This window comes from Petaurus breviceps, unplaced genomic scaffold (genome assembly GCF_028583685.1).
Source record: "Petaurus breviceps papuanus isolate PSGF00001 unplaced genomic scaffold, PetGlider_PUasm1.0 175, whole genome shotgun sequence".
Classification (NCBI taxonomy): domain Eukaryota; kingdom Metazoa; phylum Chordata; class Mammalia; order Diprotodontia; family Petauridae; genus Petaurus; species Petaurus breviceps.
Genome location: NW_027185764.1, coordinates 2,729,306 through 2,754,530, shown reverse-complemented (window position 1 = coordinate 2,754,530; position 25,225 = coordinate 2,729,306). Strand labels below are relative to the sequence as shown.

The window sequence follows — 25,225 nt, the reverse complement described above, 5'->3', positions numbered from 1 at the left end:
TTGCAATTTTTTTTCAAAATTGTGTGGTCATGTATAATAGTCCTATGAACAGCAACAGCAAAGAAACAAAACCTAATTTCTAATCATCCATATTTACTAAAATTCTATTCTTTAATGTTATTTAGACTTCTGCCAAAGTGATTGGTTACTGTGGGTATATGTAGTGTGCCTCTTAGCAGATCCTCTCAAGAACCTTGGTGAAACTGCTTTAGGAATAGCAGGTCTGTCAGCAGAGAGGAATTGACTTATAGTTCTGTGAAATAGATTAAGTGTGTGTGTGTGCGTATGTGTGTAGTAAACAACTCAGTGAAATGAAATATATCACTAACCTCTGTACCTCAGTTTTCTCATCTACAAAATGGGGATAATAATGGCATCTAACTCACAGGATTGTTTGTGAGAATCACATACACTAGTATATATGTAAGAACGCTTTGTAAACCTTAAAATGCTGTATAAGTGCTAGAATGATAGCTAGCATTATTATTTATAGCTAGCATTAATAACAAATTGTTGCTAGTAATAACAATTGTTAGCCCCAATATATCATAATATACAATTAATTATTAGAATTAATTAAATATAAGTAATATATAATTATGCAGCACATGATATGCCATTAGTAATATATATTATGATTGCACCATAACATATAAATACTGTGTATTATAATATGAACACATCATAACATGTAACATAGCATAATATTAAGAAATGCTATCGATGTAATTTATATATAATATAAAAATTACTATTAATAATTGTGGCCATATTAAAGGGCTAACTGTTTTTCTCACATTATGCTTAGTGTTACTATTTGTTTTATTTCTCTGACTGTATTTATACTTCAGTATATACGAACATCTTATGATACAAATTTGGAGCAGCTGTTACATCTGATGTTGAAAGAATGGAAAATGGAACTGCCCAAGCTTGTGATCTCTGTTCATGGGGGCATTCAGAACTTTGTGATGCCCCGCAAACTGAAGCAGGTTTTCAGTCAAGGGTTGATCAAAGCTGCAGAGACAACTGGTGCGTGGATAATAACGGAAGGCATCAACACAGGTAGGGTCCTCCCACCTTCCTCGGCCTCTTCATTTCCCCTCCTCTCTTTGTTTGGTCCAGCCTGGGCAGTGGGTTAGGGGGCACGATGTCATTCACCCCTCGTAGAAGTCCTAGCACATATGGTGTTTTGTGAGGGATTAAGTGACAAAGCTAAGTGACCTGAAATTCAGAGTGGGAAGTCTATTGCATGTGTTGTCTGGAAAATGCTGGTAGTGCAAAAATAAAATGACTGAAAGTTAATTTTTTTTTCTGTCATAGAAGCAAGGAAAAATAAAACGATGTTCTCTCCTGAGTCTCAATTATAGAAAGATTTTTAAAAAGAAATTTTTAGTTCATACAGTCTACCTTATAATTGTGTCAGCACATATTTTTGGCAATTCATTGATTCAGTCATGTTCACATTTCAGGTGATTCATTCTGGTGAAATGCATTGCAGTTTGATTGAATATATTGCATCTGATTTTAAAAACAACTCTTTTTATCAAAATAGGTCATTTCTGAGGATTCCTATGCCTCTCTTCACTTTCCTTGAAAGATAATCAATGCTTATTTACTTTTATGATTTTACATTTCAGTCCACATTGCTATCTACCTGGACTATTGCAGTACCCTTCTAATGGATTTTCCACTGTCAAATCTTCTTTTTCTGCAATACCATTCCTCTTCTAAAACATCTTTATTGTCTCTCTGTTGATGCTCAAGTAAAGTTCAAGTTTCTTGCTTGACATTCAAGGCCCTCCTCAGTCTGTCAATATCCTGCCTTTCCAGGGTACACTCAAATTAAAATTATTACTTCCCCCTCTTTACTCTCTGTTCTACCCAAATTAGATTACCCTGCTATCCCCAAACATGCCCTAGGATTTCTGGCCTTTGCGTATTTATTTGCTCATGCTGTTGCTTATGACTAGAGTGTCTTTCCATTCCCCTTCATTGGCTGAACCCCTAGCAGTCTTTTAAAATTGAATTCACTAGCATTAATTATATTAATTAATTATATGTTATAATTTCAAATGGAAATTTATTGCTGTATATTTTGAATTTGCTTTCACGTTCTGCGGTGCACATAATTCTTTTTTTCTTTTCTTCTTTTGTATTATTTTAGTTTTAGCATTTGTTTCTTTTTTCTTTTCTTATTTTGTATTTAATTTTAATTATTAAACATATTACAGATGAAAATAAATAAATGAATAGTCACAAAAAAATGAATTCAAATGCCATCTCCCTCGTGAAGGATTCCCTTCATGTTTCTTCTGTGGTTAATAACCTTACTCCTTAGACTTCATATTGTACATTTTTCTTCTTCTGATTCACTTATCATGAATTATTATACATTATCGTTAACTATGTATATATCTTATCTTCCAAGTAGATTATAAGCTTCATGACAGCAGAGGCCTTGCCTCGTATAACTTTATATCCTCTAGTACTTAGCAGAAATGTTTATTAAAATGAACCGAGTTTATCTGACCCAATCATTTTTTTTTTCTGATCTGCTTCTAAATTAACTATGCCACGTGATCCTAGTTCTTCTCTACCTTTTGTAATATTCTTTGTCTCCCATGCTGATTTCTCTTCCTCTTGGCTTATTAAATGGGGGACGTTTTAAAGTATTCCATTCTTAGTTCATTGCTCTTCTCTTCCTCTCCCTTTTCCTTTGATGATTTCATTCGCTCCTATAGTGAATATATGTCTATGTGTATATGTGTGTGTGTATCTATATCCTCTATCTTTCATTTCTGTGCAGACGACTCCCAAATACATGTATTTAAACCAGATCTCTTTCTTGAGCACCATGTCCTTCAGTATCTCTGACAGCAAACTGTACTCTTTCATCTTTGTGTCTTTGCTCATGATATTCTGTTTGTATTTCATCCTCTTTTCTCTGCCTAGTAGTAGTTTACATTCTTTCAGACTTGATTCTCATTCTCCTCCATGAAGCTTTTCTTTTCCTTTTTTTTTGGGGGGGGGTAAGCAGGGCAATTGGGGTTAAGTGACTTACCCAAGGCCACATAGCTAGGAAACTTTTTTAAATTACATTTGGAAATAGCCTCCTTCTTTTTTGAATTATTGCTTGTTTATTTTCATGTTATTACCATATGTTGCTTAGTTCATTTTTTCAAACATTTTAGGGTGTGTACAATATGTAAAGCATTTAGAGATAATGTGGTGTAATGAGCAGGGAGCTGGCCTTGAATTGAGAAAGACTTGGGTTCAAGTTCTCCCTTTGATGGCAGTATGACCTTGGGCAAAACATTTAACCTTCTGGTGCTCTAGCAAACTTCTCTATGGCTATGAGTTTCAGGGAAGCTGACTTGTTTTGCTGGAGGGAGTTTCCCTATACTTATTATGCCAGTGAAATTACAAGTCTTTATTCCTGTTCCATCCCTTAGAATGCATAAGGCACTGTACTTGTATGTCAAATTTAAAGATAAATAATAACTGCTTCTTTTCCTCAAGGTGCTTACTTATATTGTAGTAAGGCAATTGAAACAAAAAAAAAAAAGCCCGTTGCTTACTAATGCAAAGTACACTATTATTTTATGTGCCATAAAAAGCTATAAATAAAATTCTGCTGTATTTCAGAGTAATATATTTTCTACTAAATCATCAAATACTAGATGTTTTTGTTTCACAAGTGTGTACCTAGCACAGTGTCTTATATGTGGCCAGTTCTCAATAAATACCCTTTGGATGAATATATAGATGAATTGCTAGAAGTCTGAGGAAAAGGAAATAGAAGATTAAGAAAAGGAGGAGGTTTTATCCTATCATTTATGGGTGATTGCATAGTGCCTTTTCACATTTTCCTGGGGTATATTCTGGTCACATCTTTATTTCATTTTTCAAATGCTTTATTAACTTCTGATTTACATCATTCATTTCTGCCAGATTTTGAGTTACAGATTTTCTCCCCTTTTTTCCCCTACCCACCTCCCCATAATAGCAGTCCCACAGGATATCCTCTCCTCCAATATGCTCTCTAACATATTTTCTCCATTACCCCTTTCAACTTTTCCAGTGGATCACTATGCCCCAGTGCCTGTATATATTATTTCCCAATTACATGTAAGATAGTATTGATGATAGTATATATGTATATATAATTTTAAACATTTGATTTTAAAACTTTGGATTCCAGATTCATTCCCTTCCTCCCTTGTCACCCACCCTTACTGGGAAGATAAGCAGTTCAGTATAGATTGTACATGTGTGGCTAATGCAAAACATTAACATAGTAGATATATTGTTAAAGACTGGCTATATTTCCCTCCCTCCTCTCCCACCTCCCACTTGTTCTATTCTCTACTTTGATCCCATCCCTTTTCAAAAGTGAGTGCTTTCAACTTCCCTCCCCCCCAGCCTGCCCTCCCTTCCATCATCCCCCCTCTAATCCCCTTCCCCCCTACTCTTCTGTAGGGTGAGATACCCTATTTAGTGTGTATTTCATTCCCTCCCCAAGCCAAATTCAGTGAGACTAAGGTTGACCCACTCCCTTTTGCCTTCCTATTCTTCCCCTCCATTGTAACCCTTTTCCCTTGCCTCTTTTTTATGAGATAGTTTACTCCATTCTGTCTCTCCCTATCTCCTCTCATTATATTCCTCTCTCACCTCTTAATTTCCCCTTTTAAGTATCATCCCTTCCTATTTAATTGGTCCTGTGCCCTCTATCTATGTATACCTGTAAACATATATACACACATTCACACATGTATTCATATGCCGTATACCCTCCGATATATATATTTCTGTTCCCTTCAACTATTTTCATACTGAGAAAAGTTTCATCAGTTACAATTATTGCTTTTCCATGTAGGAATGTTAGTGTTCAACTTTGATCAGTGGCTTATGATTTCTTTTCCCTGTTTACCTTCCCAAGCTTCTCTTGCTTCTTGTATCTGAATGTCAAATTTTCTATTCAACTCTGGTTTTTTCATTAAAAATTCTTGAAAATCTTCTATTCCACTGAATTACCATATTTTCCCCTGAAACATGATACTCAGTTTTGCTGGGTAGGTGATTCTTGGTTTTAATCCCAGTTCCTCTGCCCTCCGGAATATCCTATTCCAGGCTCTTCAATCCCTCAGTGTAGAAGCTGCCACATCCTATGTTATCATGATTGTGTTTCCACAATATTCAAATTGTTTCTTCCTGGCTGCTTGTAATATTCTCTCCTTGATCTGGGAATTCCAGAACCTGGCTATAATATTCCTAGGAGTTTTCTTTTGGGGATCTTTTTCAGGAGGTGATTGGTGGATTCTTTCAACTTCTATTTTGCCCTCTGGTTCTAAAACATGAGGGCAGTTTTCTTTGAGAACTTCCTGGAGGATGATTTCTAGGTTCTTTCCCTAATCATGTCTTTCAGGTAGTCCAATAATTTTAAAATTATCTCTCCTGGATCTATTTTCCAGGTCAGTGTTTTTTTCCCATGAGATATTTCACATTGCCTTCTATTCTTTCATTTGTTTGGATCTGTTTAACATCATCTTGATTTCTCTTAAAATCACTAGCTTTCCTTTGCTCCAATTTAATTCTGAGGGAACTATTCTCCTCATTGAACTTTTGAGATTCTTTTTCCATCTGGCAAATTTGGCCTTTCAAGGCATTCCTCTCCCTATTGCCTTTTTGAGCCTCTTTTTCCATTTGAGTCAGTCTGTTTTATAAGGTGTGATTTTCCTCAGTCAGGCTGTTGACTCCCATTTTGTAATTTTCTTGCATCATTCTCATTTCTCTTCCTAATTTTTCCTCCACTTCTCTTATCTGCTTCTTAAGGTCCTCTATGGCCTGTAACCAGCTTGCATTTTCCTTTGAAGCTTTTGGTGCAGGAGTTCTGACTTCACTGTCTTCCTCCTGTTCCATGCTTTGCTCCTTTTTGTCCCCTAAATAGGAGTCTAATGTTGGAATCTTCTGTCTTTGTTTCCTTTGCCTGGTCATGTCACCCCTCAGTCACTTGACATTTTGGTGGCCTTTTTGCCACAGTAGGACTCTGCCACCAGAGAGGGAAGCTTTTGTCCCAAATGCTGGGGTTTTCTCAACTGCCAGAGGTATTAGATGGGTGCCCTTTCTGAGGCCTCCATGGGCTCTGGAAAGGTGGACACATGCCCCAGGACCTCCATCCTAGACTGTAATCCAGATCCAAGCATGTTAAACCAAGACCCCTCAGACTGGTCACTTGGTCCCCCTACACTCTGCAGGCCAGGAGCTGAAGCTGGCACATGGCTATGGCTGTGCCAGGCATCTCAGTGGCTTCTTTCCCTGGGGGCAAAAGCCGATGCACTCCCACTTACTGGTCCCAAAGTGCGGACTGCACTGACCTCTCACTTTGTCCTCTGCAACTATGGGTTGATAAATCTGGAAATGGCCACAGCTGCTGCTGATCTAGAGTCTCTCAGGCTGGACGGTGCTCAGGCCCACCCTTGGACTAAAGCCTTGGTGTGGGTCTGGGCTCAGCTCCCAGAGCGCTGCGCTGGTTGATTTCTGCTGGCCTGCTGGGCTGTCCTCAGCGGGAGGTTAGCTTCTCCATGTCATTCCATGGGCTCTGCAGCTCTAAAGTTTGTTCAGAGTCCCCTTTTTATATGGATTGGGGAAGGTAGAAGCTGGAGCAGCAGGGAGGTCCTGCTTCTACTCCTCCATCTTGACTTTCCCCTTCCCCCCTCCCTCACATCTTTATAAAGAACAGAAGATTGTATTTGATTTCTTTCTTTCTTTCTTTTTTTGCTTTTTGGAGGGCAGTTGGGATTAAGTGACTTGCCCAAGGTCACATGGCTAGTTTTTGTGTTAAGTGTCTGAGGTCAGATTTGAACTCAGGTCCTCCTGACTCCAGGGCTGGTGCTCTATTCACTGTGCCACCTAGCTGCCCCTAAAGTGACTTTCAAAAAATACCCCAAAGGGTGGAGCCTAGATGGAAGAGTAGGATCTGAAATTCACCTAAACTCTCCCAAATTTTCCTCCAGACAGCTTTAAAATAATGCCTCAGATCTAACTCTGGAGTGCCAAACCAACAACAGGTTGGATAAAATAATTTTCCAGCCCAAGACAGTTTAGGAGTTTGACAGGAAAGTTCTGCCTCACTGGGGTGGTGGTGCTCCAGGAGCACAGTTCCGGCCACATTGCTGTACCAGCAGCAGGCCTTGGAGGAGCTCTCAGCCCCCAGATGGTAAAGGGATCAGAAGACCGATCAGAAAGAGAGTACAGGGGACCCTTTGCTGAAGCTGGATTCAGGACTCTGTTGCATTGTCCATATGTAGTTCCAGGTAGCAGTCCTAGTGTGAAGGAGAGCATTACTGCTTATGACTGAAGGGGTCCTGGTTGCACTTTGAGGGTGGAAAAAGGTGCTTGTGAACAAAGTAAAAAAGTACACAGCAGAGAACCAAAGAAATCTCACAAGGAAGCAAAGAAAAAAATGGACAATTTTCAATACAAGAAGTATTATGTATCATGTAGGCTTTCTTGAAATGAAAATTTATTGTTACATATTTTGAATCCTCTCTTATGTTATGCTTTGCATGTGACATGTTTTTATTTCCAAATTTGTATTTAAGTTCCAACATTTAAGTTTATGATATGTTTTTGTTTCTTTTTTTTCTGTTCTTTATTTGTGTTCTGGCATATGAGTCTAAAATTAAATTTTGAAAAAAAAAAAGAGTGCTTGTGATCCCTTACAATGGAGTCAGGTTCTTGGCTTTCCAAGGTAGAAAGGAACACTAGTGATGTGGTGGCAGGAGACTAGGAGACCTGGTCACAGTCCCAGGACTAAGAGGAGTGCTAGTACTTGTGTTTATAGGGGAACAAGGTCCCTTCCTAAGTAAAGACCAGAATACAGATCTGAAGACTAGTGACCACCCCCCTCCTTAGATCATACCACCTTGGAAGCATTAAAAACTTATAGACCCCCAGAACTATCTCTGAAAACAAAAGCATGAAAAACCTAAAGCTTGGGACAGTGCAACCTCTACTCCAGGAGGAGAGTCCAACTTTAACATGAACTTAAAAGTCAAGAAATAGGCTGGAAAAATTGGCCATAAAGAAAAAAAAAGGACTTGATTATAATGAGTTACTATAGTAACAGGGAAGATCAAGAAACAAATTTGAAAGAAGACAACCATGTCAAAACAGCTACAAGAAAAGCTTCAAATAAAGATGTGAATTAAACACAAACCCAAAAAGAATTCCTGGAAAGCCTCAAAAAAGATTTTAAAAGTGGAATAAGAAAAGCAAAGGAAAAATTGGGAAAAGAAATGAGAGAGACGAAAGAAAATTATGAAAAGAGTTAGTAGCATGGAAAAAGAGGCACACACACACACAAAATCAAATTATAATTGGCCAAATGGTAAAAGAGGTAAAAAAAAGCCCACTGAAGAGAAGAACTCCTTAAAAAGTAGAATTGGCCAAATGGAAAGAGGTACAAAATTTCACTGAAAAAAATAATTCCTTCAAAAATGGAATTGGGCATATGGAAACTAATTACTCTATGAGACATCAAGAAACAATAAAACAAAATAAAAAACAGAAAATATTTGAAATATAATTTGAAAAACAACTTTTCTGGAAAATAGATTGAGGAGAATTTAAAAATTGCTAAAATCTGAAAAGCCATGATCATAAAAATGAACCTAAACATCATATTTCAAGAAATTGTGAAGGAAAACTGCCCCAATATATTAAAACCAGAGAGTGAAATATAAATCTAAAGAATCTGCTTATCATCTCCTAAAAACAATCCTAAAATGGAAACCCTTAGGAATATTGTAGCCAAATTCCAGAGTCCTCAGGACAAGGAGAAAATACTGCAAGTAGCCAGAAAAAATAATTCAGATATTATGGAACCATAGTCTCACACAAAATTTAGTAGCTTCTATATTATAGAATTGGAGGATGTTGAATATGATATTCTGAAAGGCAAAGGAGTTAGCATTACAACCAATAATAATTTACCCAGTAAAACTGGGTATAATCCATTGGAGGGAAAATTGATATTTAATGAAATAGAGGACTTTCAAGAATTCTGATGGAAAAAAAACAACCCAGAGCTGAATAGAAAATTTGACTTTCAAATACAAGACTCGAGAGGCAAAAAAGTATAAACAGGAAAGATAAATCATAAGTTATTCACCAAGGTTAAATCATTAACATTCCTGTACTGGAAGATGATAGTTTTAATTCCTAAGAACTTTATCATTATTAGGGCAGTTAGAAAGACTATCCACAGACAGAGGGCATGGGTGTGTTAACTATAATGGAATGATTAAAAAAAATTAAATTAAGGTGGGAGAAAGAGAGATGCACTGCGAGAGGGAGAAGGGAGAGGGAGAATGAGGAAAATTATCTCACAAAAAAGAGGGAGAACTCTGAGGTAAGATAGTGTGTTTCCATACAAATTTTATTTGCAACAGGGGCTTCGGGGTAGAGGAATGAAGAGAAGTCCAATGCATGAAAAGAAGATATAGGAAGGGCACACCTATAATGGTTTTCCCTTGAGAATAGGAAATGAGTGCTAGATTTGAAATCAGAAACACCTGAATTCAGGTCTTCCCTCAGACAATTACTATGTGACATTGGTTAAGTCACTCAGCTTCTCTGGGCTTCAGGAAAGGAAACTTCATATAAAGAGGGGACAGGATTTGAGAATCTCTAAGGTCCCTTCTAGCACTAAATCTGTGATCTCATGATTCTAGTGGGTATATGACATGAAAGAGTTAAGGTGAGTGAAGGAGAGAGGGAGAATATTGTGAGTGTGTGGATCAGGTGTTCATTGAGGAAAGTGATGCCAAGACAAAGTAGGCTCTAAAGGAGCACTTCATGAGGAGGAGAAAATGTTGAAAGGGGTGAGGGGAAGCACTGGGATTAGGTTGTGAGCTCCTGGAGGGCAGGGCCTGTCTTTTGTCCCTTTTTGTATCCCTAGTACTTAGCACAATGCCCTGGTAGGTGTTTAATAAATGTTGCTTGATTGGGATAAAGTGTAGGTGCTAAGGGCCACCTACTTGAAACATCTGTTTGCAAGGGGAACAATGTATATTCTCACTTTCTAACTCCTTTCTTCAAGCCACTGTGCTCTCCATAAAAGTCTAAAGGGAGTTGGGGAGGTAAAAGGGCACAATGAGAATTAGCAGGACCTAATGTTTGACCTTTGAACTGAATATTTGTAGGAGTCTCCAAGCATGTTGGGCATGCCCTCAAAGCACATTCCTCAAAATGCCTCAGAAAGATCTGGACGGTTGGAATCCCTCCTTGGGGAATCATTGAGAACCGGAAGGATCTTATTGGGAAAGATGTGAGTAAAATAAGCCTTCACAAAGAAGTTTCTTATTTTCAATGGTGATAGAATGAAGAAACCCATTTTTCTTCTCTTAAGAGGAAAGTTTGCTTGCTAGTGAAATTGTTATGATTTTGATTGTGAAGAGTAATTGTCAGTTTTCTACTCCGACAAGACAGCAGTAATTGTGTTGTTAAGAAAAGCATCCTTATAGATCGTTAGGATATCACACTTCTAAAATTGTGTTATATTGGCAGTCCTAGTGAGCTCTCATGTCTGAGTGTTCCTTGAAGTGTTTATTCCTATATAAAAGGAGATACTGACCTGAAAACAAATCATCACTAGAGTGGTTCTGATTGCTTCAGTTCTTTCAGATGATTAGGTTTTCTTTTTTTTAAATCTAACTCTAGCCTTGACAGTTGCTTAAGTAGTTTAGCTGAGAGCTGTGTGCATAGTTGGCTCATAATAAATGTTTGTTGGTGTTTGAGGGACTCATCAGCAGAAGGTTCAGCCATAACTAGTTATAAAGAGTGGTATTCTCAGCATCAGCATCATCACCACCACCACACCATCATCATCATCATCATCATCATCATCATCTTCTTCTTCTTCTTCTTCTTCTTCTTCTTCTTCTTCTTCTTCTACTACTACTACTACTACTACTACTACTACTACTACTACTGCTACCACCACCACCACCACCACCACCACTGCCAATAACTGACATTTTATTTTGTGCTTTAAGATTTTCAAAGTCCATTCTATCTGTTAATTTATTTGAATCTCAGTCCTGCGAGGTAGATTACACCCACCCTTTGATATAGATACTATGTCTCCATCTTGCAGATAAGGAAACTGAGGCTTAGAATGGTAAAGTATCTTGCCCATGATAAGAGAGTTAGTAAGCCCTGGAGATTGAATTGGAACTGAGACCTTCCTGAATCCAATTATTGCACTCCACTCACTAAAGTTGAGAGGGTACTGAATGAAATGTTATATAGTTCAGTCAAATGCTCAGTCAGTCAACAAGCATTTATTAAGCACTTGAACACAAATACAAACAGAAAGAAAGATAGTCCTTGACTTTAAGGGGAGGAGATACCATATAAGAGGAATCTGAACAGGGGAAGACATCATGGTAGAATGAAGACATATTGGACCTGGGTGACCTTTTTAAACAGAGGTTCGAGGAGGAGTCATTCAGGCCAGGAGAACAGGCCAAGTGGAGGTTATTTCCAGTGTACAGGGTGTTCCTAAAGTCTGGATGCATAGGAAATCTCATTAATTATGCATACTTTCAAGAAGTGAAATGAATGAAATTTTCAACAACATTTTATTTAGCATAAATGAGATTTCATAGGAAGACATAGGAGACACATAGGAAATCTCATTAATTAATTAAATTACTCTCATTGATATGGAAAATAGTCTAATGAAATAGCTAATGAAAGCTTTTTTTTCCATATGAAATTGTCATGGCTCAAATTTATAGTAATTAAATAAGATGTTATTAAAAATTTCATTCATTTTATTTCTTGAAAATATGTATAGTTAATGAGATTTCCTATGTGTCCAGACTTTAGGAACACCCTATATGAAAGGACTGGAGTGATATGTACTGGTAAAAAGAATTTCCACATCTGAAAAAGTCGTGGATCCTTAAATAGAATTACTGAAGATGATGTTGATGTTTTTTATAAGGGGAATAGCCATTTGCTTTGTTTATGACCATCCTTTGGATTTGGGATATTGATTGACTGGGTACACTGGAATTTAAGTAGCAGAGTTATTTTCATTACTAGGAATCACCAGGAGTTGTAATTTCTTTACTGTAGATAATTCTGAATCTATGAGCTCTTTGACTTTAGTAGAAGTTCTATAGAATAGTCTGAGGCACCTAGAGGGCAAGGGACCTGCCCAGGGTCAAGTCAACAGGCAGCAAGCACTTATTTACTGTATGTCAAGGGTCAAGCTAAGCCCTGGGGACAGAAAGAACTGCTGACCTTGGATTCCAGAAGATATGAACCTGTGAGAATGTGAATTCCTAGGGTGTGGAGACTGTCTAACTTTTCTTTGTGTAGCACAGTGCTTTGTATACAGTCTGTGCTTAATAATTGCTCATTCATTTATTCACTTAAAACAAATCCTTAACCTCAAGGTACAGGATTTTATGTCTTCTTGAGTCCAAGCCCAGCACTCCATCTACTGTGCCATGACACTTCTGTGATTATCATCGTTACTGGTATTATTTTCATTATTCTAGTAAAATGAGAATAAGTGAAAGTACTCAGGTTTCCTTACTTCATATCCATTTTTCATTTTTTAACTGGACCTTGTAGTTTTCCTGCTTAAAAGGATTCTTCTCATCTCCAAGGAACTTCTTTTACCAGTGTGGATTGGTATTTTATCTTCAGTCGATGGTCTTACAGAGTTGTGTGTCCTCTTGCTTTGTGTACGTCTGAGACCTTAGTACCAAGGTCATTTGGTATTGGGATTCATTGGGATTCATTCACTTTACAACGTGATGATTTTCAAACTCAGCTCTTGGACCTTTGTTCTCATTCTGGATTGCTTTGTGCTCCCTTTGATCACTCAGGTGGTCTGCCTGTATCAGACTCTGGGCAATCCTCTTAGCAAGCTGACCACCCTCAACAGCATGCACTCACATTTCATCCTGTCAGATGATGGCACCGTGGGGAAATATGGGAATGAAATGAAGCTAAGAAGGAACCTAGAAAAATACCTGTCCTTGCAAAAAATACATTCCCGTAAGTACTACTTGATTGTTGGTCAACAAGTATTTATTGAAATGTTGAATATTTATTAAATAACTTATTCATATTATAGTATGAGCAGAGAAGGCACTTTGGAGCTTATTGGAAAATGGATGTAGAGTTGGAAAAAACTTAGAGGCATCAAGTCTAACTCATTTTTCATATGAGGAAACTAAGACTAAGAGAAATCCAACAACTTGCTTGTGTTTCTATAGCTGTTATGTCTGAGGTAGAATCTAGATTCAAGTATTTATTTACTTCTAGGCCAAGCACTCTATCTCCTGCACCACCACCTGTCTGCAGTAAAATAGGAAGAAAAGAGAACAAAATGAACATGCATTCAATCACAATGAACAGAATGACATAATGAATTCCCTTTGAATGGTCACATTATTCAAATTTGCCCTGAATATTTCCATTGGATTGGGAACAGTTTTCATAATTTACATAATTATAACTTGGGACCTAACTAAAAGCTAAATTATGCAGTAAGTCTATAAAAGTTTAGAGAGATAGGGATGTGGATAGAATATGGAAGTTCTTGATAGCCGAGTAGTGAAGGAATTTGGGAGCCGTTGAAGATTTTTGAATAGGGGAACAGATTGTCAAAATAATGTTTTAGGAAGAGTAGTCAAGGATGTAGGGAAATTGAAAAAGAACTCGGAGTCTAGGAGATCAGTTAAGAGGCTATTGGATTAATCTAGCAATGAAATAATATGTCTTCATCAAGGTGGTGGCAGTGAGAGTGAAGCTTTTAAATTTAGGGGAGGAGCTTGGTCCTTTTTTCCTCCATAGCCCATGGTACAATAGATAGAATACTGGACCTGGAGTCAAGAAGACATGACTTCAAATAGGACTTCAGATATTAGATGTGTGGCCCTGAGCAAGTCACTTTACCCTCTGTCTCAGTTTCCTCATCTGTAAAATGGGGATAACAATAGTATCTACCTCCAAGGGTTGAGAGGATTAAAAAAAAAGACAATATTTGTAAAGTTCTTTGCAAACCTTAATGCTCTGTGTAAATACTAGAGTTATTGATAATTACATTATTATGGATACAAGAGGTCTTCCTAGAGAAATACTAGAATTACTAATAGTAAGAATTACCAAGACGTAATCCTGGAAAGAATACTTTATATTCTTTTGGACTATTGGCATACACTTGAAATCTCTTTAATTTTAGTTTTTGATTCGTATTAAAAACAGAATTTAAGACTGTGTTATAGTGGCTATAGAACAGGAAAACCTAGGTTCAGGTCCCGCCTCTTGACACACAAGGGTTGTATCACCCTGGCCAAGTCATTGTACATCTTGAGCCTCAGCAACTTTCTAATGCTTTAAGTTGTAAAACACTATTTAATATTGGTTCAGAGTGTTTCCATACCATTAGTTGACTTTACCAGTGAAATCATGGAAAATCTCTAGAAAAAGCAAAACAAACCATCCCCCGCATGCCATGGCCTTCGAAAAGTAATGAGTAAACCTCATCAATACCATAGGATGAGTGAAGGAGCTGAGGGGTAGGTGTGGATTACAGAAGGAAGACTCAAGTTCCTGGAGTGGCTTGGCTTGGGGGGTGGGGGAGAAAGGGAAGAGAGGAACCCACTAGGAGAAAAAGAGTACAAAACTAGTGTTCTTTGTTTAAATTAAATCTACTTAGACATTTTGATGGGGCCTTCTCTTTTGGAATATGCCAGGTATCCCATAGCTGTTGATGCCTGTTTCCCCAAATCACCCTATATCCAGCTAGGTGGCTCATTGGATAGAGTGACAGGCCTAGAGTCAAAAAGACTTGTCTTCCTGAATTCAAATTTGGCCTTAAACACTTACTAGCTGGGTGACCCTGGGCAAGTCATTTCACCCTACTTGCCTCAGTTTCCTCATCTGTAAAATGAGCTGGAGAAGGAAATGGAAAACCACTCAAGTATCTTTGCCAAGAAACCCCCAAATGGGGTCACAAAGAGTTGAACACAACTGAAGAAAAACAACAAAATATATGCACATGTTGTGATCTGTTCCAGGTCCCAGACCCAGCTTCTTTCAGAGTAGGGACTTTTAGGCCTAATATAATACCTGACATATAATTTAATAAATGAATAAAATTTAATTTAATTTATTTTAATAAATTTAATTTAATAAATAAATAAAAAATCCTTAGTAAATTACTGACTTATTGATTGATTGTTTGGCTGAACTCTCCAGTCCAAGGGGGGGGGGGGACTTTCAACAATCCTTCCAGGCTCATTGATATAATTCTCTAATTTCCTAGGAAGTCCCCTTGGATTTGTATGTCCTATATAGCCACAGATAGAAATGTTTCTTTCAAGGACTTTAAAACTTCCAAGATTTTATTTTGTAAATCGATTAATTTTAGTTTTTGATTCCTAGTAAAAACAAATTTGAAGGCAATGTAGTATAGTGGATGTAGACCAAGAAGAGCTGGGTTCGTCTTCCGGGTGCTGTTCTTTCTTTGATGGTGGAGTTGACTCTATTGCACTTTAAACATTAGTGGTTCCAAGGACATTTTTTAAAATAAGCACGGCATAAGCATTACTCAGGACACAGAGCTGGTCTTCTTACCTGAAGCATGAGGCACGTTGTACAAACACACTATCAGACTGTCTTTTTTTGCTCTGGAGTTGACAGAGTGGGGATGCTACACCATCCATTCATTCATCCATTAATGACAGGATGAAACCTCCTTAATTCTTTGTGTTGCTCCCTTCATTGCTTCTCAGTCAGGCAAATAAGAATTCTTGATCATATGGGGCAGCTAGGTGGTGCAGTGAATAGAGCACCGGCCCTGGAGTCAGGAGGACCTGAGTTCAAATCTGGCCTCAGACACTTAACACAAAAACTAGCCGTGTGACCTTTGGCAAGTCACTTAACCCCAATTGCCCTCCAAAAAGAAAAAAAAAGGAATTCTTGATCATGCCTGGAATTTAAGGAAGGAAATTGAATAGATCATTTTGTGTTGAGACCTAAAACAATAAAATTACTAAAAGATAATATAATTCAAACTGCTATAGACATCACTAGGTTTAACTCTTTGAAACAAGGCCAATATAGCTGAGTTAGTTTATTTTCCAAAAGGATGTGCTGACAGTTTTGAGTTTGAAGGCATAGATTATAGTTTAGAACAAAACAAAACAAAACAGCCTTTCCACAATCTGAGTGTCCCCAGAAAGACGCGGTTTCTGTCTTGTGTCTTTACTAATGTAGCAGGAGACTTCTATTTTGATAGTTGTACCATATGTGTGATCACTCCAGTGACACATGGGTTCACTGTACCACAACCATTCAGAAATCAGTCCCTCAGGAAAAAAAAATGCCTATAATGGACAAAAACTGATGTCCACAGTATTGGTAGGACACTGAAGAAAACAAAAATAAATGTATTTCTCTTTAGAGTGATTAAATTTTTTCTGCCACATAAAAATGCAAATAGCAGTGTTCTCAGGTTTTAATAACATAATACATTTATGAGATGATTTGCTCCTTTTTGGGGAATATGATGTTAAAAATCATAGTTATAGTAATATAGTTCCATATCTTCATTAATATGATAATAGTGAAAATATCTGGTTCATATTTTATGTAATATATTTATAATTTATATTTAATTAATAACAAATATTAATAATGTAAATTATATATTACAATTTATAATGTGCATAAAAAGCACTATAGTGATAGAATTTTGAAAATTTAAAAAATGTTCTGTTGGTGATGCAGCAGTATGGAAATAGCTAATAGAATATACAAATAATTTTACTCTATTGACCAAGGTATTCCTAGGGCAGTGTTCTTAGGGAGCTTCTAGTAGGTCATGAAGTAGTTAAAGCATCATTATACATGAAAATGTTTTGGCAGTGTCTGTCTAGATTTAATTATTCAGAATATTTAAATCATCCATTATGTCAGCATATAAAAATAAGCCTGAATAATTTGAAAAACTCAATTCTCTTCAGTATCTGAATGATGTTTCACTATTCATTTATTCATTCATTAATTCAACAAGCATTTTTGAAGTGTTTACTATGTGCTAGGCAGTGTTCCAGGTGCTGAGGCTACAAAGATTGAAATGAAACAGTCCCTGATACCAAACTGGGGAAATCTCATTCATTTGGGAGGAGGAGAATGTTAGGGATGTGAGGGCAATGAAAAGACTCAACTGTAGGATTTGTAAAAAAAAGAATTAGTTTGACTTTTTTTTTAAGCAGTTGGGGTTAAGTAACTTGCTCAAGGTTACATGGCCAGTTTGTGTGGGTGTTAAGTATCTGAGGCCGGAACCGATCCCAGGTCTCCCAACTCCAGGGCTGTCACTCTTACTCACTGTGCCACCTGGCCGCCCCAAAGTTTTTATTTTTTTCCTTTTTTTGGGGGGGGGCAATTGGGATTACGTGACTTGCCCAAGGTCACATGGCTAATTTTTGTGTTAAGTGTCTGAGGCCGGATTTGAACTCAGGTCCTCCTGACTCCAGGGTCAGTGCTGTATTCACTACACCACTTAACCACCCTTGACATTTTTGATATAAGTGCTGAGCATATATAATTAAAAAAAAAGTGGACATCAAATTAACATGTATACATTTAAAAAATAGAATTAAATTCAAAAGGGTCTATATTATATCACAATATATAATAATCATAAAATCCTTTAACTTATTAGAACTCTTGGAAACAAGGGTTGAAGACATATGGGAAAAAATTACTTTCTGACTTCTTGGTTCAAAAAATCCTACTCCCCCCCCCAAAAAAAACCCCCAAAACTCCCCCAAACCTATTGATATTAGGAAAAAAGGTATTTTATTTTTTAGGTACTCTTAGTATTTTCTGTAGTTTCATTGAAGCTGTTTATGACTTGATAGATTAATCCTAGAGGAACAAAGAATTTAAGTGGTTTGCAGATGGTCACACAGCTAGTGAGAATCAGATTGGGATTTGAACTCAAATCTTTGATTTTCAGCCTAGTACTCTATCCTCTGTGCCCCTACAAACTTTTAATCAAGACCCTAAAAAAAGAGAGGAAGAAAAATGTTCAAACCCATCATTCACTAACAATCAGGTATACTATGTCCTGGTTACCAAAAATGCAGAAATAATACAAATTTTTTGAGATTTTATAATATTAGGAAATAATAAATTCTTTACCTGTGCTTCTCTTTTAAATAGTAAATAGACATGAACTGTAATCCTTGAAAACAATAGTTTTTTTGTTTTCAAAAAACAATAGACTTTAAATTCTTGGACCCTACAGAATATGTATATACAGAAAATATAAAGTATACAAAATAGAATTTGAATATATTTTTAAATTTCCTTTTTTTTTCTTTTTGTTTAGCTTTTTAGAAGATATGTTTCACTCTGAGGACTCTAGCATATGTTGTTTTAACTTCAAAGTTATCTTGCTTGATCTTGAAATGCCTTGGACACACAACATGATGAATGGGTGGAAAACAGATTGGCTGGCTAACAGTCCTGTCTTTTAGGAAACAAATTCTGTCTTTTGGTTGAGAACTGTACCTTGGGTAACAGTTTGGTTTTCTGTGTTCTGAAACAGGAATGGGCCAAGGTGTACCTGTGGTGGGTCTGGTGGTGGAAGGAGGCCCTAATGTGATCCTCATGGTGTGGGAGTTTGTCAGAGAAAGCTCCCCAGTTCCCGTGGTGGTCTGTGAGGGCACAGGCAGAGCGGCTGATCTCTTGGCCTTCACTTACAAACACACAGCTGATGAAGGGTGAGTTTGATGTTTGCTTATCTGCCAGGGTTATTAAGCACACTGAATGAATTGGGCAGGACAGACGTTTTTTTTCTTTTTGGAGGGGGAAAGTAGGGCAATTGGGGTTAAGTGACTTGCCCAAGGTCACATGGCTAGTTTTGGGTTAAGTGTCTGAGGCCAGATTTGAACTTAGGTCCTCCTGACTCCAGGGCCGGTGCTCTACTCACCTAGCTGCCCAAAGAGCAGACATTTACATAGATTAATAAAGCATGGGATGATGGAGCTGGAAGAAATCTCAGAGGTCAGCTAGTCTAAACCCATTCATTTTTCAGATGAAGAAACTAAGGTCCAGAGAAGTGACTTACTCAAGGTCACACAGGTATTAAATAGCAGAGTATCTTCTAGATAAGGAAGATGTGAATATTGGCACCAAAAGTTTTTATTCTGAGGCTCTTTTGTGTTTTAGTCGGTGCCAGAATGGGCTTTGAAGGTTTAGGCAGGCTGGATTTAGGATGTGGGAGTGCATGGAAATACTCAGCAAAAAAGAAGAAATAGGTTTTCCCCTCTTTCCTAAACTCAGGTGGTGAAAATCATAGGCTGTATTTATCCACAGTGGCTAAATGCAGTATGTATCCTCTCCCATTTCCCATTTTCTCTCTTCAAATAAATAGGTAGCTTTGATTTGCCCACCTTTGAATTTAGTGATGTGTTCTACCAATGTCAGAAATGTAGAAAGTTTGCTGTTCTTTTAAAACAAAGCCAGAGGTCCAGATTGGAAATGAAAAGCATCAACTCATCTTTTAGACCGCCCCTTCCTTACCCTCGCTCATACTTGTTCAATGCCTTCCTGGAGATTTTTTAATGATACTTATTCTCAAGATTTGGGTACTCTGTACCCTCTTTGACCTTGTATCACACTTCCCTCAACCTGTGGATTCATTTTGTCCCTGGCATACTTAAGTCTCGGAATAGGCAGTAACAATGCCATTCTTAGTTATATTTCTTCTGTTTATGATTATTTCCTTCTTGGTACTGTGTCAAATTATGTCCATTTGTCTTTCTCCCAGGGAACTCCGCCCTTTGGTGAAGGAAGAGATCATTCATATGATTCAAACCACTTTCAATTTTAGTTTTAAACAGTCCAATCACCTTTTACAAATTCTGATGGAGTGTATGGAGCATAGGGAGTCTGTGAGTATGATTAATGGACCTGTTTTCTTTTGCTTTTTTAAAGTCTGAAACCCTTGGCTTTAATAAATGTGTATCTTTTTTTAAAAATCCCCCTCCAACATTCATTTTTCAGTTTTTCAAATTATAGTTACTTATTCTGTACAATTTGACTTTCAGTCCCTTCCCTTATACTGCTGTTTTCAAATCCAGCTGATTATAAATCATTTAGGCAAATTTGAATTCATCCGTTCCATTCAATTTGACATCAATTAAGCATCCACTCATTATGTGTGTGGCACTGCTAGGTGTTGGGGATGCAAAAAAACCAAACCAAAACAAAACAAAAAAGGAAACAATCCTTACCCTCAGAGTGCTTATTTTCTGTTGTTGGGACAGAACTTGTACTCACATAAGGAAATAAAAGATAATTTAGGAGGCTTATAAGTGACTCAACTTGGCTACATCAATCATACATTTTATGCATTTAAAAATTTCTTTAAATTTTTACTACTCTCTTTTGTTTTCACATTACCTTCATTTATAGCTGTTATCTTTTCTCTGAGAGCACATCCTTTGTAATTAAAAATAAAAAGAAGAGGGAAAAAGTCAAACAAATCCAATGAACATATTAACTGAGAGTCTATGCAAAGCTCCACATCCTTAGCCCCCACCTATGCAAAGAAGAGAGGGATGCAGGCATGCATTTTAATACCAAGATCTGTTATGAGAGCCAAGAGGAGAGCGATTCCAGAGTATATCCTAAAGCATCTTTATCCTAAAGACAGTACTATCTGCTGGTGTCATCTGTGGTGTGGTAGTGGGGCAGATTTCAGATATGAGCAATAATACTGATGAATAGTCAGTAACCACTTATTAAGCAGCTCCTGGGTTCCAGGCACTGTGCTAAGTATTGGAGATACAAAAAAAAGGGAAAAAAACAGTCCCTTCTCTCTAATGCTTGGGCTAATGAGGGCCTGAGATATGCAGAACTTGAAATCCCCTAATTATTCACATCTCATTTTATGCAGCAATTTTAATATATCTCTCATGAAGCATTTACTTGAGATCCTAAGAAGTAGAAAAATTTATTAGAAAATTTTCTGGGACTGAAATGATCTCTATTACAAGGTTTTCTCCCGTGCCTATGTAATCTGCATATTTTCCAACTGGAAAATATGAAATATTAGATGTATTTAATACATGGATTTGGTAATGAGATCCTGAATATTTGAGAGTTAACTATATTCATGCATATCTGAAGTTCATCACATGCATGGAATTGGCATAATTATAATTAGAGAATTCTTAGAGTTAATCTAGGCCAATATTCATTTTACAGATGAGGAAACAGGCTCATAGGATTTAAATTACTATTTTTAAATTAAATTTTTTTTCCAGTGAAAATCCACCTTTTCTTCCTCCATTGAGAAAGCAAGAAAAACCAAACTCCTGTTACAAACACCTATCATCCAGGGAAACACATTCTGCCACTGGCCACGTCCAAAATAAGAGCACGTCTCAGTTTATATCCTGAGTCCATCACCCTGTACATATGCATAGCATGCTTCATTGTCAGTTCTCTGAGAATGAGGCTGGTCATTTTGGCAGACTTAAGTCTGTTTCAAAGTTGATTGTCTTTGCATCCATTCATGCAAGTCTTTCCAACTTTCTCATTACATTCCTATACCGTAACTTCAGTCATTCCTCATTTGATAGGCAATCCTTCAGTTTCTAATTTTTTTGCTATTGGAAAAAAAAACTGCTGTAAATATTTTTGATATATATGTTTTTTTTTCCCCTCTTTCTTTGATCTCTTTCTGGAAGACAGTCTTGGTAGTGGTATTGCTATGTCAAAAGGTACGCGCAATTTAATAGCTTTTGGGGCATAGTTCCAAATTGCTTTCCTGAACAACTGGACCAGTTCACAGCTCCAATAGCAGTGTGTTAATATACCCATTTCCCCAAAGAACCTCTAGCATATTTCATTTTCTTTTTCAGTCAACTCTACCAGTTTGATGAGTGAGGGGTAGAACACTGCTAAGTGACTGTGTTAGGGGCAGTCAGTTTGTTACAGGTAATTAACTGGAGAACTGGGACTGAAATCAGATCTCCTGACTATCAATGCAGGGCTTTTCCCATACCAACTAGTCAGTATATGTTTCTTCTGGAAAATCTGCAGTATTAGATGTATCCTTTCATAATGAGAAACCTTTTTAAAAGTTTTATTTATTTTTACAAGCATTTATTATCTCTACTTTCTATTTCCCTTAATTAAACAATAAAAAAGAAAAAGAAAACCCTTTTTAACAAATATGCATAATCCAGTAACATAAATTCCCCTATTAGTTATGTCCAAAAATGTATGCCTCACTATGAGAAGTCTTATCTGTTTTACTGGCTCATCTTTATCTTTCCAGGCAGTTTCAATAATGATAATGGTTCACATTCCTGCAGCATAAGTTATAAGGCAACAACCCGTGAAGTGGTTTGGTAGTGAAAAGTATTGTTCCCATGTTGGAGATGTTGAAACTAAAGCTCAGAGGTTTAGGCTACTAGCTTCAGATCATGAAGTTGTATTGGAGCTAGGCTTCAAAGCCAGCTCTCTCTTAAAACCCAGGGCTATTTCTATTGCATCATCCTGCTGTTTCCAGGAGACATTAATGGTATTCTAGGAAACAGGTGTGACTGATGCCGAAAAGATTTTCTGTCTGTCCACTACTTAGTACCTATCTTAGGTATTTTAAGGGGAATGTATATTTGAAATGACTTTACTTTTTTTTTAGATCATGTGAATAGAATGATCTCATCTGTTGTCCAATTAACACCACATTTACTTATGGCTGAATTTTGAGGTACCTCTTAAGAAGTCTAATTAAAAATTTTTCCATAATACATTCATATCTTTAGTTTTTCCTAAATGGTCATGATTTTCTGTTTCCTGCTTAAGATATTTGCAGGTATAGAATTTTTTTTTTTGCTTTTTTTTTGGGGGGGGGGCAATTGGGGTTAAGGGACTTACCCAAGGTCACACGACTAGTTTTTGTGTTGTGTCTGAGGCTGGATTTGAACTCAGGTCCTCCTGATTCCAGGGCTGGTGCTCTATTCACTGAAACACCTAGCTGCCTATAGAAAGTTTTTAATCCAAGCTTTGCCATTAACATTACTGAGGGAATGAACGATGCTTTATTGGGGGCCTGAAAGAGAAATTTGCCTTTCATCTTTCTCCCAAATGTATGTTATTGTGTTGTTTTCTTTTTAAACTTGTTTCAGATCACCCTATTTGATGCTGATTCAGAGGAGCAGCAAGACCTTGATTTAGCAATCTTGACAGCCCTGCTTAAAGGTAAAGGTGTCTGAACAGGTTTTCAACCTGTTTTCCAGTGATTTTTCAGGGATGGACAGCTTCTTTTCACTTTCTCTTTCCACCTGGGCAAAATAGGGAGTTTTTTGAGTTCAACGCATTCTCTTTCTTTCTTCCCAGGTACAAATTTGTCAGCCTCAGAGCAATTAAATCTAGCAATGGCCTGGAACAGGATGGATATTGCTAAGAAGCAGATTCTTGTTTATGGACAACATTGGAAGGTGTTGTGAAAGTGTTTCATTTGTGTGTCAGTTTGGGCCTTGAAAGGAGAGCCCCTGTTATCTCTGTTGCTGAAGTATCTAGATCCACCTTCTTCTTCCTTGTCCTCTTCCCCACCTGGGTGGTCTGCCTCTTCTGACTTTGTGGTCAGGCGGGGCTGGGGAGGAGGGGAAGGTGGGAGGGGCACAGGGTGTGGAGGGAGGACCATTGTTCTTGGATCAGCTGATGTCTGCTCCAGAAGGCTGGGGTTGTAATGTGTCTCACGGGAAGGGTCCCTTGCTTGGTCACAGCTACATTCCTGGGTTCGAGACACACGGAGTCTCAGGATGGTCTGTTCTAACATTGCTGCAGGGACCAGTTTCACTGCTGGAGTTTGGGTATTCTCAGTGATACGATTTACACACGGAGTCTCAGGATGGTCTGTTCTAACATTGCTGCAGGGACCAGTTTCACTGCTGGAGTTTGGGTATTCTCAGTGATACGATTTTTGGAAATATTTTGGCCTTCCTTGAGTCAGTGGACTCAGGTTCAAATTTTGACTCAGACACTTACTTCCTGGCAAATTATTTAACTACTCTGGGTCTCCATTTCCTCATCTTTAAAATCTAGGTCTTTTACAAGATGACCTCGAAGGTACCTTCCAGCTTTAAATCTATGGTCCTTTTTGTCTGATTATGTCAGACAGAAGAGTTCATCAGTACCTAAGTTATTCTGTAGTGATGTTAGGGGAACAGGTAGAGAATCTGCAATGTCCATAATTATAAGTATGGATGATAGATGACATGGGTGATTCTGAGGATCAGGGTAGCTTAGTGAATAGAGAACTGACCTCACAGCCAGAAAGATCTTGGTTCAAATCTTACTTCTGGCACTTACTGGCAGGATGACCCTGGGCTGTAAGCATAGCAGGCAATTTTCTTCGTCTGTAAGTTGTAGAGAAAATACCATTTGACTGGTAAAAGAAGTTACTGATTAAAGGCTCCACACACCTATGAAATTATAGGTCTGGTAAAAAAAAATAATACTATTGACCATAGAATCACCTAAAAGGAAAGTATATTAAAAAAAAACAAAACAAAACCAAAAACATATTTCATTCCTCCTGCACCACTCAATTGGCCTTCATCCTTTAGATTTTGTATCGATTTCATGTTTGGAAACTCTTAAAACTCTGCTTATTTCATGGAAATTATAGAGAAGAAGGGAGCAATTTAGATTTTCTAGGACAGCTTTTTATTTAAAAAACATTTATTTAGTATTTACCCCCAATTACATGTTAAAACAACTTTCAACCTTTGTTTTTCAAAAACTGAGTTCCAAATTCTCTCCTTCCCCCAAAACCCCTCATTGAGAAGGCAAGAAGTTCAGTATTGGTTATATATGAGCAGTTGGACAGCGTTTTAAAGAGGGATAACCATCCATATAAATCATCTCCCCCAAACCCTTCTAAATTCTGAGAACACAAGCATCACTTTTGTTAATTACTCTTTTGATGTTTATGACCCATTAGTTGTAGACAGGGAGAATGTATGATACAAAAGCATCTGTGTATATTGTATGTATGCTTAAATGGTACAGTGAAATTCTTTGTATTCTTAATGTTTAAAGTGTATTCGTACTCACAGGACTTCTATAAAGCGAAAAGAGCATTGGATTAAGAGTCATG

General features: G+C 37.4%; 1 protein-coding gene across 1 annotated transcript in view; it reads left to right on the top strand.

Annotated features, from left to right (window-relative positions):
- Nucleotides 1-25,225, top strand: part of TRPM6 (transient receptor potential cation channel subfamily M member 6) — a 209,344-nt gene that overhangs the window by 60,142 nt on the left and 123,977 nt on the right. The window contains exons 5-11 of the mRNA XM_069084606.1: nucleotides 852-1,065; nucleotides 10,209-10,333; nucleotides 12,912-13,083; nucleotides 18,653-18,827; nucleotides 19,877-20,000; nucleotides 23,250-23,322; nucleotides 23,461-23,561. Coding sequence (XP_068940707.1) covers nucleotides 852-1,065; nucleotides 10,209-10,333; nucleotides 12,912-13,083; nucleotides 18,653-18,827; nucleotides 19,877-20,000; nucleotides 23,250-23,322; nucleotides 23,461-23,561 — 984 coding nt within the window. The remainder of the gene's footprint in view (nucleotides 1-851; nucleotides 1,066-10,208; nucleotides 10,334-12,911; nucleotides 13,084-18,652; nucleotides 18,828-19,876; nucleotides 20,001-23,249; nucleotides 23,323-23,460; nucleotides 23,562-25,225) is intronic.